Raw genomic sequence first — 14,983 nt, 5'->3', positions numbered from 1 at the left:
AACAAATTTTCACAAAATACCAACCTTACAACAAATGTGAAAAGGGCTCCCTTAGTGGGTTTTGCCTACTTTTCATATTGGTTGTATTGTTGTGTATATTATTTTGTGACTGTAGCGGTGTATTCGTCACTTTATGATTTATTGATTAAATCAAAAGCAAAGCATACAAGATAGAGTTGCCACCGCACTTCTATTTATCCAAAGGAATGGCTAGAAAGCGAACAAAAGCCTAAGAAGTTTTACGCATAGAAAACTAATAAAAGGTCAGAGATCTGGGTAAGGGGGTAATTATGTTGTGGGAAGGTGTTAGGCACCCACAACATCCTTAGTACTCTAAGGGAACCTATTTTCACAACTTGTTGTATCAATTATTTGTTTATGAAATATTTTTGTGCAAACATTGATTGAAGGGATGAGAGAAGAATATACAATTTTATTATTTTTGTGTTTGGATGGATGAAACCCATTGTCTACGTACCTTTCATGAAAGATAAGGATCAAAACGCCGTAGTTCGGCTAAAAGATTTCCAAACAGTGAGTGGATTGATTTTAAACAAAAGCCTTTAAGGTCTTTCATTATCAACGGGAGAAAACTCAACCTGAACCAACAATCCACCATGTGAGAACAACTTCAACACGCTAGTGAGGGGTTAACCCTATAATAAGCATGGAAGTCTTACAATTCAATCACTAAGGATGTGGTGAGATTTACATCAACCACTATGATAATTCAGATCTATAGCTAATGCATGAAAACATATCAAGAAGTGGACAAGAGCCACAAAAAGCAATTGAGTGGGTTGAATTAACCATTTGGAATTATTCACAAAATGAAGTCAAAGTTGACATTAAAGTTTATTCACAATGAGTATTTATGAAAATGAAGTTTGAAAATCAAAGGCTTAAGGCCTAGGTTTCTAGTTTTGAAAACAAGTGAAAATGTTTGCACAAAAGTTTTTTGGTTTTGAGTTAAGGATGAAAACAAGGTTCAAAGTTATGCACAAAAGGGTGAGGGTTGAGGGACAAGATAGGAGTTGCTTTCTCAAGATCATAGAAATGATCCAAGGAAGTTCCTTTGGAATAGGTCAAACACAAGGGCAAAACAAGATAAAGCATGTATCAAAGATAGCCAAAATAAAAGGAAACCAGATGCCAATCAATGGACTTATACCAGACTCACAAAACAAAGATGGATACCAGATGCCAATCTATGGACTTACACTAGCCTCACAAAGCAAAGAAACCATGGAAACCAGGTGCCAATCAATGGACTTATACTAGCCTCACAAAGCAGAGAAAACATGGAAACCAGGTGCCAATCAATGGACTTATACTAGCCTCCAAGGAAATGGAATGCCAATTAATGGTCTTAGTTCCAACTCCTACCAGATCACAGGAAACAAATGCCAATAACTGGACTTACAATTGACTCCTCAATGGATAAAACAAAATGTCACGAAGTATGAACAATGATCATGAAATGATATACAATTAATGCTCAAAGATGAAAATAATGCACAGAGGCACACACAAACAATTATGCACAGATGGACAAATAAGCAAACAAGTAGTCAGTTATCACACACTATACACAACCAAGGGGCTCAATACAAGGTTGGGCTTTAGTCAAGGGGTCATATCGACCTTGACAAACAAGCCAAATACTGGAAGGGTGGTCAGGCTCTTAACCTCTAACATTGAGAGTTAGGGTGAGCAGATGAAATGGAGATGAGGGTTATGCCTCATAGCTCTTAACCCGGGCCTGGGTGAGCTTGAATCAAAGAATGTGTGGGAGTCCAGAATGAGGAACTCTATTCCACAATGACTGACTCTAAGTACAAGATTTTGGGTTTTTATTCAAAATGCGTCAACACATGGTGTGAGCAAGATGAAGGACTCAACTGAATAGCAGGGAATGGATTGCACATCCCTTTTATCTGCCAATGCCTCTTCACTTAGGAGGTCTTTGAAGTACACGACACAAATATAAACAAACAAAAACATGGCCTCTTAAGGAGGGCTTCAGACAGGTGCCTGCCAAAATAACATGACAGGTCTTCTAGACTACATGGAGAGTAGGAATTTACCTAAGTGGTATGCCAACCACAAGCAAAGCAAAGCAACTCAAATAATGAGTTAAAGCGGCTAAAGTACCTGTAAGAAAAGCTAAACCAGTCAATATTTACATTCAGACAAATCAGACAATCAACAATAGTCAGACAACCAATCATCAGACAACAATGGTGCAAGGCATAAGATGCAAGCAAACTAAATTGATTCACCATACCAAAAGTCCTACAAAACAGCAAGGTTAGTCAACCAAAATAACTTGTATCTCAAGTGATGAGATCATATCAACCAATGTGGCTAATTGCTTGAAAACCTGAAATGCACAACTCAAAATGTGAGTCCAAACCCCTAAGGCAAAGCCTAGGGTCAAAAGTGAAGTAAAAATCCAAAACAGAAGCTAAAAATTAACATGAATCATCTTTAATCAATCATGAACATGTCCTAAAAAGGATCTAGTCAAAATCATCAAGCAAGGGCATGTAATAAGCAAGAGAAGACAAAGACAATTTCAAAGCATTCAATTGATCATTAAGAATCAAAATTCTATATCAAAATAGAAATGAGTCAAACAATTCTGGAAATTTTTATGACCATACAACATGTCCAATACAATCATCATACCAAAAATCATAAACAGAGAAGCTCATTTGATATGGAAATGAAAATGCACAAGTTGATCATCAAATTGTGTGACACACATTGTCACACCATGCAATCATGTGTATAAAACAGAAATGGCAAATGAGAAAAATGCACAATCAAGCCTCAAACATCCATCAACATGTTAGGAACAATCATGCAAAATTTCATGGCAATTGGATCACTATTGAGCATTTCATGATAGAAAGAATGGAGCAATGTCACAAATGCACACATGTTCAATTAAACAGTCACAATTCAAAATCCAGCAATGGTAAAATCCTAAAATCAAAACCATAAAATTCTAGACATTTCAAGGATCATGTAGCAAAAAACCTGGAATTAATTGGATGATTTTTCAAATTGATATGCATTTTTGAAGTTGGAAAATATATTTGAAATGAAATGAAGCAATGCATATGAAATTTGGAGGGAAAGGCACAATGAGGAATTAATTTGAAAAAGTGTTGTCATCAGGAATCGAACCATGTGTGAATTCAAATGAGGCGCTGAAAATAAAAGAATTCCAAAATGCTAGCGCCTGGAATCGAAGCGAAGCGCTAGCCAAAACGGTGCAGTTTCAATAATGCGTTGGCGCTACAGTCAGCGAGTCAAGTGCACAAGTGGCATGGTCAAAGGAAGCTAGGCCAATCAATTGGCCAAATAAGCGCTCACGTGGACATGAATATGGACAAAACCCTAGGCCAGCTCATCATGAACCAGACGGTGGCGCTAGCGGCGGGCACTACGCAAAATACTGGAATAGACAGCGCACCTTAGAGGGCGCTTTATTACAAAAGCGCACTCTAAAGTGAAGCGAAAAAATAAGGAGCGAACAACTGGAATAGACAGTGCACTTTAGAGGGCGCTTTTGTAATAAAGCGCCATCTAAGGTGAAGCGAAAAAATAAGGAGGAGATAGAGGGACAACAATACAGGGCGCTTTTTAGAAAGCGCCCTCTAAGGTTACCCTTAGAGGGCGCTTTTAAAAAAGCGCTCTATAAGTCCATGTGCATTTCCAGTTTATAAAGCGCTTTTGGAAAGCCTTAGAGAGCGCTTTCATAAGCGCCCTCTTAGACCCCCTTTAGAGGGCGCTTTTTTTCCACAAGCGCCCTCTAAGGTCCCCTTTAGTAAACATTAAAATTATAACATACTGCACGTTTTGTTATTTCACTCTCTATTATTTTCGTTCTTTTTCACGTTAGGGTTCTCACTGCTACGATTTTCGCTACTTCTAAGGCGTTCTCCTTCCACCTCTGTTAGATCTACGACGTTTCCTCCTTCTATTAATTCGTTGTTAGCTGTTCGATTTTGACACCATAGGTATTTTTCTAATCTTCATATTACTTGGTTTCTCTTCTGACGTTCGCTATTGTTCATTTTTGGTGCTGTTCAGGTTCGACCGAAAGGAAACTAAATTTGTAACGCTCCAAATTTATCAGACCATAATCTGAACAATATTTACATGTCATTTAGGTTCTTGCTACGATTTTAACTTTGTAGTTAGCAGACAAATCTGGTCGCCGACTTTTACTTATTGTGAGTCTGAGCTTTTTCGATAATTTTTGCATTCACATTACTATTTGTTTGGAGGGTAATAAGAGATTAATCAAAATCTCCTATTGCAGGTTTCTTCATCTGCAATGGCTTTGAGTCTTTTGGTTGTTTCAATATCATTCTACTTGAAGGTAATAATAATTTTTTTGTTTGTTATATTTTTGAACATTTTTTTTGTTTATTTTTATATATACATAATACATTAACTAGATATTACACATGCATTCATGCATAAATGTTCAGAAATTTGTAACACAGATTCACAGGATTATATATCAGTAAATTCTTCTTTATATTTTTGGTTTTTTATATGGATAATATATTTTATGTTGAATTTGCTCTCAGGAATATATATCACCAGATTCTGATTTATATGCGACATTGAGCCTCGTATCGGTGGCTGGAGTTGTGGTGTGTAAATACAACTTTATTACACAAATGATGGTTTCTATTGTTTGTTTCCCTAACTTCATTATTATAAACTTTCAATTTCTTTTAGGTCATGGTTATTGCATTCTCTCTGGGATTAGGAGCAATGCCATGGATTATAATGTCTGAGGTACAATTTTCTTCAATAATAATATGCATGACAACCCTATATGAACAAACCTTTGTTGTAATATAATGTGATAGTTGATGTGTTGAATATATTTTACATAATAGATTCTTCCGATTAACATCAAAGGCCTAGCTGGAAGTTTTGCAACACTTGCCAATTGGTTCTTTTCCTGGTTGGTTACATTAACAGCAAATTTGCTCTTGGATTGGAGTTCGGGAGGTTTGTGTGCATTGCCTATGTTAATTTTCTATAAATATCTATTGATTCTAACCAGAAGCTTCCTATGTTTTTATCAGGAACCTTCACAATATATACTGCAGTGTGTGTTTTCACAGCAGGATTTGTTGCCATTTGGGTCCCCGAGACAAAGGGAAAAACTCTTGAAGAAATACAACAGTTTTTCAGATGAAGTTTCCTTTCGAGTAGCACTTCAGCTAGTGTTCACTCATGTATTCACATTCATATTTTTTTTTCTGAATCAACTCAATTCATTTTTGTGCTCTTTGGTCTTGTTAAATATGAAAAATACCAAGGGGCAAGGGATACTTGAAAGTATCAATTGATATTTGTTTAGATGGAGATGTTCCATTGTCGTCAAGCCTCATTCGCGTAGATGATGATGCTGGATATTTGAAAATATCCCTCTACGACAATGGAACATGTCCATCTAAACAAATATCAATTCTATCTTCAAAAGATAAGGGACCAAAAATATAAGGGGATTACGCAGCAAATCGAGTCAGTTGCATAAAAAAAAAAGGTATAAACACAATTATATGATATTTGTGCATAGAAAATGTTAATTCTTGATCTTATACTTCACCTAACTAATTTTATGATATTTTAGGTTCATGCTATTGATATTGAACAAAAAGAGGTTGTTGCTAAGAAGACTGCTGCTAGCAAAAAAAACATACATCTCAGAGATGCTTTTGCTACTTAGTTTTATTTCTTTTTAAGTTATGAATTGGTTGTATATTTAGAATCTTTAGAAGTTAAACGATTATATATCAGTGGATTGTTGTATATGTATGGATTGTTGTATATAAGGCTTGTTGAATGCAATGTGTGAAAAAGGGCTTCAAATTATACAGTTTTGGGTGTACTGCTTCAATATACAGGTTGTCTAAAATAAATAAAAAAATATAGCGCTTTTAAAAAAAAAAATTTAAATAACCACCCACTTTAGAGGGCGCTTCCCAAAATAAGCGCCCTCTAAACCCTTTAAATTTCCACTTTAGAGGGCGCTTTCCAGTAAAAGCGCCCTCTAAACCCTTAAAAGTTTCCACTTTAGAGGGCGCTTTCCAGTAAAAGCGCCCTCTAAACCCTTAAATGTTTCCACTTTAGAGGGCGCTTTCTTTAAAAAGCGCCCTCTAAAGTGGCCCTTAAAGGGCTTAAAGAGCCACTTTAGACAGCGCTTTCACCAGGAAAAAAAGCGCTGTCTTTACCTATGCCAGCGCCAGATTAGAGGGCGCTTTAAAGCGCTGTTATAGGCCAAAAAAAGCGCCCTCTTTTCCCTTATTTGGCGTAGTGGGGGCAAGGCAAAAACAACCGTCTTCTTCGTGAAGACGGTGAAGGAACAGTACACAACATCAATTTTTTTTCCAGAATTCGATAAAAATGATATCAACAGAAAGCTCTTTCAATGTAGGTTACAGATCAATCAATATCTAAGCCAAACAAGCCATGGATTAAGAGATACGAGCAAAAACATTTTGACATGTCAAACTTTAATCAAGCATAACTCATCCGTTTCTCAACCATTTCACACGAATTTTATATCAGATTGATCAGCACTCAAAGATCTACACTAACATGTCAATGGATTTAAGAATTATGAGATTCGAAAACTTGACCTCTTGAAGAGCAGTTCCTGAAAACGCACGATTCAAGGCTTGGCAAGCTGCAAATCCAATCCTATATTGATGTTATGAAGCTTGATGTGTGAATTGAAGCTTGAAATTGCTCAGATCCAGCTCAGGTTTGAACTTCCATGTTTGTGTTCTTGAACTTGCACAACACGATTCTGGTCCAAATTTGATGATCCAATGCTTGATCTACCCTAAATCAACACCATAGAACAAGAATATGGAAGAAAATTGAAGGCTTATGTGGAAGAAAATTGAATTTGGATTGGGAGAAAATTTTGGTGTGAGATGAAAACTAGATCTAAAAAATGGTGAATCCTTCAAATTCTGTTAGGATTATGTATTTATATGATGTCCTAATCATGCTGAAAATGTTAATTAGCATTGGTTAATTGTGATTAAATGAAAATAGGGTGTGTGACCAAAAAATGAAAATGGAGGCGTATGGAGCATGCATACATGAACAGTAACCAATGTAAGCTCAAATGCACTCAAAAACTTCTAATGAACACAATGGCAATGGTGATTTGTTCCCATGATGCACCAATTTCAAATTTGCCATTTTCCCTCCAAAATAAGCATGAATATGCAAATGATCATATGATGCAATTTCAATATGATGAATGGTTTGGAAACTTCATGTCATGAGAAGAATTATGCAAAAAGGAGCACTCAATTTGGAATTATGAGTCAAAAGTTATGGCCTTTTGAAGTCCCATGCACACTTGGCAATGATTTGATCATATCTCCTCAACCATTCATCATATGCTCATGATCTTGGACTTTTTGGAAATGGGAGAGAGAGATCTTCAACTTTCAGGTTGGACAAAATTTAATTTGAAGCTTATTTGATGTTGGAAAGTTGAGTTGAAGTTGGTCCAAAACTTTCCATTTTTGGAAACTTGGAATTACAGGTCACTTTCCATTTTGGGAAACTTTTGTACTGACTTCAAATTCTTCAACATTGATGTTTGACATGATGAATAAGCCTTGTTTGAACATGAATGAGATGAAGAAATCCAATTCCACACTTCAAAACCCACAGTTGACTTTACAGTTGACTGCATTGGTCCTTAGATGACCTGAAACTGTTCTGATGAACTTGAGCCTCAACCACTTGGGGATTTTGCTCCAAAATGAACCTATAGCCCAAATAAGCTCCATATAATGATCACATGACCTATATCTCAATGGAAGCTTCATCCCTTGCACAAAGGATTCACTTGACTTGCCTTGACCTATTGACTGCTTAAGCTGCAAGACAAATGTTAGATGACATATTTTTGTACATTTTTGGTTAGTGATTAAAAGAAAAGCAATGATATACAAATGCAAGCAATGCTTGGTGATCAAGAACCACTCTCAAAAGATATCCCACCCACAGAGGAGGAAGTAAGGTGCTCAAAGATCCTTGAGGCTATGCAATGTTATGATATGATGCCATGAGGGATCTTAGAGACAAAATTGGGGTCTTACAGATGCCCCTATTTAAGGTCATTCTAGCCGGAGAAATGAAGGTTAAAATCTTCATCTCGACGCGGTAGAATGGGCTTAAATAACAATAATGAGACAAATTTTGGTCCCTAAGAGACCTCATGATGCGAATGTATGAATGCAAAACAAACAAACCCTGTGGGGAATATGGGTCCACAAAGAAGAAAAGAAAAATCAGGAGAAAATATACATCCACGGGAATGGTGCACTTCCTAATGGAACAAAGACTCAAATGGGACTCTTAGGGGGATAAGAAAAAAGAATTCGTGAGCAGGACACGACTCTTAATTAGGGGAAACAAGAACTTGACACTGCATGAGCAGGACACGACTCGACTGGAGACTTTACTGGGGAGTAAAGGACTCAAACTGGGGAAAAGAAATTTCCAAAGGGAACAAATCCTATTGGAAAGACTCAAGCTGACTCAGAAATGCACGTATTGGGGAAAACGCCAACACAGCAAAACTATCCACAAAGGATACTTCGGATGAAAATCCGGACTCAGGCTGGGGAAAAGATTCACACAGAACCTCCCTGCCGGGGAAAATGCATGTATTGGGGAAAACGCCAATACAGCAAAAGGGAAAAAAAATCACAACAGAAACTCCGTTGGGGAAATCTAACAAAGACTCTCCAGGGGAAGCAAAAGGGGTGAGATGTTACCGGTTACTGGGTAACAAGCTCAAAGAGACATGTGATCTAAACACCGGTTACTGGGTGAAAGAACAACAAGCTCAGGAAGAATGAATATCTAAGACCGGTATAAGGGTGAAAGATATCAATCAACCAAACATCCGAGAAAGACCTAAAAAAGGTACATCAACTCAGGAAAATCTGACTCCGCAGGGGACCAAGGTCATAATTGGGAGCAGAAAGGAAGGAATACCAGGGATACCGGTTACTGGGTATATAATAGGTGACCAACTAAAGGCGTGAATTGGTTTTTACTGCCAAGACACTCATCATCCAAAAGGAGGGCTTGAAAAAGCAAATCGACTTACAGGATGGACACTCGACTCCGCAAAGGGAAAACGAATCTTACTCAAATGGGGAAGGACAGAAGGCTTCAACCAAAGAGCGCATGAGATATATTATCCATTACCGTCGGAACGTGGATAGTATACTCGCATGGAAGGAACACCAGGGATACCGGTTACTGGGTATATAATAGGTGACCGACCGAAAACGTGAATTGGTTTTTTACTGCCAAAACACTCATCATCCTGGAGAGAGCAAAACGCAAACTTGTTAAAGGATGGATATTCGATTCCACAAGGAATACGAATCTTACTCCGCTGGAGAAACAATCAAAAGATTTTGACCAAGGAGTGCATGAAATATATTATCTATTACCGTCAGAACGTAGATAATATAATCGCATGGAAGGAACACCAAGGATACCGGCTACTGGGTATATAATAGGTGGCCGACCGAAAGGAGAAACAATCGTTACCAACAACAACAGGGTAGACGAAAGATAACTCACTGGGGACAAATTGCAAGCATACGACAATTATCCAGGAGACATATCACCGGTTACTGGGAGATACGCTCAAAAAAAGGGGAGAAAACAATGAATATTCGATTCCGAAAAAGGGAACATGAATCTTACTCGACTGGGGAAACACAACAGGCTTCGACTGAAGAGTGCATGAGACATATTATCTATTACCGTCAGAACGTAGATAATATACTCGCATGGAAGATTATCCACAACCGGTTACTGGGTTAATAAAGGATAAATCATCCTAAAAGAAAGGCATCGGGGTACCAAAACTAGGTATATAGTGATGACCAATCAAAAGGAGCAACAAACATTACCAACAAAAGGGTAAATGAGAGATGACTCACTAGGGATGCATTGATAAAAATCAATGATCCGGGGAACAAATCACTAGCAACCGGTGAAAGGACCCACTGGGGATAAAATTGCTAGCATACGACAATTATCGACAAGGAAAGACCTGTTGGGGATTCAATTGCTTACTCAGAGCAATCACCCAGAAGAGAGAGGGAATATCAACATCGAATACTGGATGAAGATAACCACAAAGAGGGGATTACATCTACCGAATACTGGGTAGAAAACCACAGACGAGTAACCGTCATCGGTTAGGATGAACAACAAGGTTAACTCTGCACAGGGGAGAACAAAGGATTTACAACTACCGAATACTGGGTAGAACACCAAAGACTCAGCTGAGGATAAGGCGAATGATTGCCGGTTACTGAGCAATTATCCATATATTCCACCAGGAAGCACCGACTCCGTTAGGGAGACAACAACAACATAGGATTTACAACTACCGAATACTGGGTAGAAAACCGCACAATCCGCCATCAACCAGAATGAACCACAAAGGTTACCTCTGTTAGGGGAAAAGAGATAGGACATACAACTACCGGTTACTGGGTAGAGGGCCACAACTCTGATGAGGATAAAAAGGTAGGGTTTACAACTACCGAATACTGGGTAGAAAACCAAAGCCTCTGCGTGGGGAGCGAAAGGATCACAACTCCGCACGGGGAAATCAAATAGGGTTTATAACTACCTGTTACTGGGTAGAAAACCACAAAGACTGCTGGAGAGCAAGAAAATATAGGATTTACAACTACCGGTTACTGGGTAGAAAACCACCGACTCTTGCTGAGGAACCACAGGTTCACAAATACCAATCACTGGGTAAACCACCACAGATCCCGCAAAGAGGGAAAAAGGTATATAGGATTTACAACTACCGGTTACTGGGTAGAAAACCATAAACTCTGTTGGAGAGCAAGAAAATAGGATTTACAACTACCGAATACTGGGTAGAAAACCAAAGGAATAGGACTTATAACTACCGGTTACTGGGTAGAAAACCAAAAAGATAGGACTTACAACTACCGGTTACTGGATAGAGGCCAAAGACTCCGCTGGGGATAAGATGAACTATTGCCGGTTACTGGGCAATTTATTCATTTATTCCACAGGGAAGCACAAGAGACAGCTGAAAAAGGCCAATTTAGGATCAAACTAAAAAGGCAAACTGAATCAAGACTCATCCTAATGAGGATATAGCTCAATAGGGAAACCCATCCCATTATATGTGTTGGGAGGAAACGGAAACAACCGTCATCCACGAGGATATATCTCAGTGGGGAACTGCAGAAGGAATGACAAACACTTTCTGCTTATGGGGCTGACTCTATATTGAGAGGTTAGACACCCGACATCTGCTTGGGGAGATCTACAGGGGAGATCTATATCACCAATCAGCAGGAGACAACAAACAAAAGATATATGGCAAAAATGCAACATGAATATCTGAATGTTATGAGTATGCATGAATATGCGTGATTTATGTTTGATGAATGCTGACAAAACAAACATTTCTAACACAAACAGGTCCAGGAATCAACCGCCCGGTACTACACCACAAAGAGAAAGCCAGGATCATCTGCAAGGGATGCATCATCAGTCTCAACAGGGAAAGAGGAGTTCACTGCACAGGCAACAACTGCCACCAAAGCAACTCCAAACAACTCCATTGGGGAACAACCCACTGAGGGAGAAAAGATCACACAAATAGGTTCTGCCACACAAGCAACTCTACTAGGATCAGAGATATCAGGAAATCGCCAAATCTCTGCAGGGGAAGATCATCACAGATACAATCCACCAATGCCACAGATCTACTGGAGATTTATCTGAGGAAGAGAAGGAGAGCTGGGGATCAACCACCAAATACTGAACCTTCCACAAGGAAACCACAACTGCTGAGGAGGAAAGAATCACTGCTCTGCTGAAGGGAGAGGAGATGAAAACCTCAACAAGCACTCTGAAGGGAAGAGTCATAACAAAGGCTCTGCTCAACAAAAATCTGTTCGGGAGAAATCCCAACAAACACCACGCTCGAGGGAGAAAAATCTCAACAGAAGCTCGGCTTGGGGAGCAACCCCAACAACAATCTGGAGAAAGAGGATACAACCATGCCAGGAATATGAACAAATGTCTTACCCTGTTGGAAATCATGCCACCCTTGGGAGAGCACTGAGAAATTCTTAAGTATTCTTTTATCATTGTGAATGTTCACTTTGTTTAAAAACAAATTTTGAAAAATTTGTTTGTTTAAAACAATGACATTTTATCAATTAAAACATGCAAAACATTTGTTGAATTGAAACAAATAAGAGTGCAAATAATTGGATAAAAGCTCAAATTTATTTGATGGAATGGTAGCCTGCAAATGGCAAGACTCCATAGATCTGTACAAATTTGAAACTGGTGATATATATTGGAAGAGGGCTCCATTGAACATAATGATCCTTTCTCTACCAATTTGAATCCGATGTATTTGAAGCTTTAGCTGACGACGAATCAAGAATTTTCTGGCGGATGACAGATGTGAAACAGAAAGTCTTGTCAGGATGCAGTTACTTGCCAAATCCCTAATTTTTGCCTAGATTGCCCCGGGGTGAGGTACTCAATCTAGCGGGATGCACATATACTCTTTTTTTCTTGTCTCTAATTTTATGCCTGGATCGCCCTTTCGGGTTTTCCACTGAGACGCTCATTTTTGCCTAAGCCGCCCTTTCGGGTTTTCAACTTAGCGAGCTATTCTTTTTTATTTTATATATATATTTTTTTTAGGCAAAGTATTTCTTGACTGCATCTGAATTCACAGGACGAGTGAAATCCTCCCCATCCATAGTTGTGAGCATCAAAGCTCCACCTGAAAAGGCTCTCTTGACAACATATGGACCCTCGTAGTTTGGAGTCCACTTGCCCCTGGAATCGGGCGCGAAAGACAAGACCTTCTTGAGCACGAGGTCACCTTCTTGGAACACACGAGGCTTGACCTTCTTATCGAATGCTTTCTTCATTCTCTGCTGATATAACTGACCATGGCACATGGCAGTCAATCGCTTCTCTTCAATCAAATTCAACTGGTCATAACGACTTTGAATCCATTCAGCATCAGTCAACTTGGCCTTCATCAAGACTCTCATTGATGGGATCTCCACCTCTACTGGGAGAACAACCTCCATGCCGTAAACAAGAGAGAAAGGGGTTGCCCCTGTTGAAGTGCGGACAGATGTACGATATCCATGCAAAGCAAATGGCAGCATCTCATGCCAATCTTTGTACGTGACTGTCATCTTCTGGATAATCTTCTTGATATTCTTGTTAGCAGCTTCAACAGCCCCATTCATCTTGGGTCTGTAAGGAGAGGAGTTATGGTGTGCAATCTTGAACTCAGCGCATAACTCTTCCATCATCTTATTATTCAGATTAGATCCATTATCAGTAATGATCTTATCTGGCACACCATAACGGAAAATAAGTTGATTCTTGATAAACTTCACGACCACCTGCCTGGTCACATTCGCATACGACGCAGCTTCAACCCATTTGGTGAAGTAATCAATTGCTACGAGAATAAACCTGTGTCCGTTGGACGCTTTCGGTTCAATCATGCCAATCATGTCGATTCCCCACATAGAGAAAGGCCATGGTGATGAAATCACATTCAGAAGTGTCGGAGGGATATGAATCTTGTCCGCATAAATCTGACACTTGTGGCATCTCTTCACATATTTTCAGCAGTCAGACTCCATTGTCAGCCAATAGTAGCCTGCTCTCAGCATCTTTCTAGCCATGGCATGTCCATTGGAATGAGTACCAAATGAACCCTCATGGACCTCAGTCATCAACAGGTCTGCTTCGTGTCTATCCACGCATCTGAGCAGAACCATGTCAAAATTTCTCTTGTAAAGCACTTCGCCATTGAGGTAGAAACTGCCTGCTAGTCTCCTCAAAGTTTTCCTGTCTTTCACAGATGCCCCAGGCGGGTAAACCTGGTTCTGAAGGAAATTCTTGATATCAAAATACCAAGGCTTATCGTCTTTGACTTCTTCAACTGCAAACACGTGAGCTGGTCTATCCAAGCGCATCACGGTAATGTTGGGAACTTCATTCCAATACCTTACCACAATCATGGAAGCAAGCGTAGTAAGCGCATCTGCCATCCGATTATCTTCTCGAGGAATATGATGAAAGTCAACTTCTGTAAAGAACGTTGAAATCCTCCTCGCATAATCTCTGTATGGAATGAGACTTGGCTGATTCGTCTCCCATTCACCCTTGATCTGATTGACAACCAGGGCCGAATCACCATACACATCGAGGTGCTTAATCCTCAGATCGATGCATTCTTCCAATCCCATAATACAGGCTTCGTACTCAGCCATATTATTCGTGCATTTGAAAGTTAGCCTTGCTGTAAACGGGATATGTGTGCCCTGAGGAGTAATGATTACTGCCCCAATTCCATTTCCATACTGATTTACAGCGCCATCAAACACCATCGTCCATCTGGAACCAGGTTCTGGACCTTCATCAAGTGTAGGCTCATCGCAATCTTTCATTTTCAAATACAGAATCTCCTCATCTGGGAAGTCGTACTGAACAGACTGATGATCTTCAATCGGCTGATGTGCCAAGTGGTCAGCCAAGATACTACCTTTGATAGCTTTCTGAGCTCGATACTCAATATCATACTCAGATAACAACATCTGCCAACGGGAAATCCTCCCAGTTAAAGCAGGCTTCTCGAAGATATACTTGATTGGATCCATTCTGGATATCAACCAAGTTGTATGATTTATCATGTACTGGCGTAAACGCTTAGCAGCCCAAGCCAAAGCACAACACGTCTTCTCAAGCATAGAGTATCGAGACTCATAATCAGTGAACTTCTTACTCAGGTAGTAGATAGCAGATTCTTTCTTTCCCGATTCATCTTGCTGACCGA

At 39.3% G+C, this 14,983-nt stretch overlaps 1 protein-coding gene across 1 annotated transcript in view; it reads left to right on the top strand.

Moving 5' to 3' along the window:
• The window catches only part of LOC127104721 (sugar transporter ERD6-like 6), a 29,821-nt gene extending 24,432 nt beyond the window's left edge, over positions 1–5,389 (top strand). Inside the window, exons 2-7 of the mRNA XM_051041888.1 lie at positions 4,212–4,247; positions 4,337–4,396; positions 4,611–4,676; positions 4,765–4,824; positions 4,929–5,043; positions 5,121–5,389. Coding sequence (XP_050897845.1) covers positions 4,212–4,247; positions 4,337–4,396; positions 4,611–4,676; positions 4,765–4,824; positions 4,929–5,043; positions 5,121–5,233 — 450 coding nt within the window. The 3' untranslated portion in view covers positions 5,234–5,389. The remainder of the gene's footprint in view (positions 1–4,211; positions 4,248–4,336; positions 4,397–4,610; positions 4,677–4,764; positions 4,825–4,928; positions 5,044–5,120) is intronic.
• Positions 5,390–14,983: the final 9,594 nt, after the last annotated feature.

Source organism: Lathyrus oleraceus, chromosome 1 (genome assembly GCF_024323335.1).
Source record: "Lathyrus oleraceus cultivar Zhongwan6 chromosome 1, CAAS_Psat_ZW6_1.0, whole genome shotgun sequence".
Taxonomy (NCBI): Eukaryota; Viridiplantae; Streptophyta; class Magnoliopsida; order Fabales; family Fabaceae; genus Lathyrus; species Lathyrus oleraceus.
The sequence above is the reverse complement of the archived record's forward strand: the minus strand, read 5'-3'. Positions and strand labels throughout refer to the sequence as shown.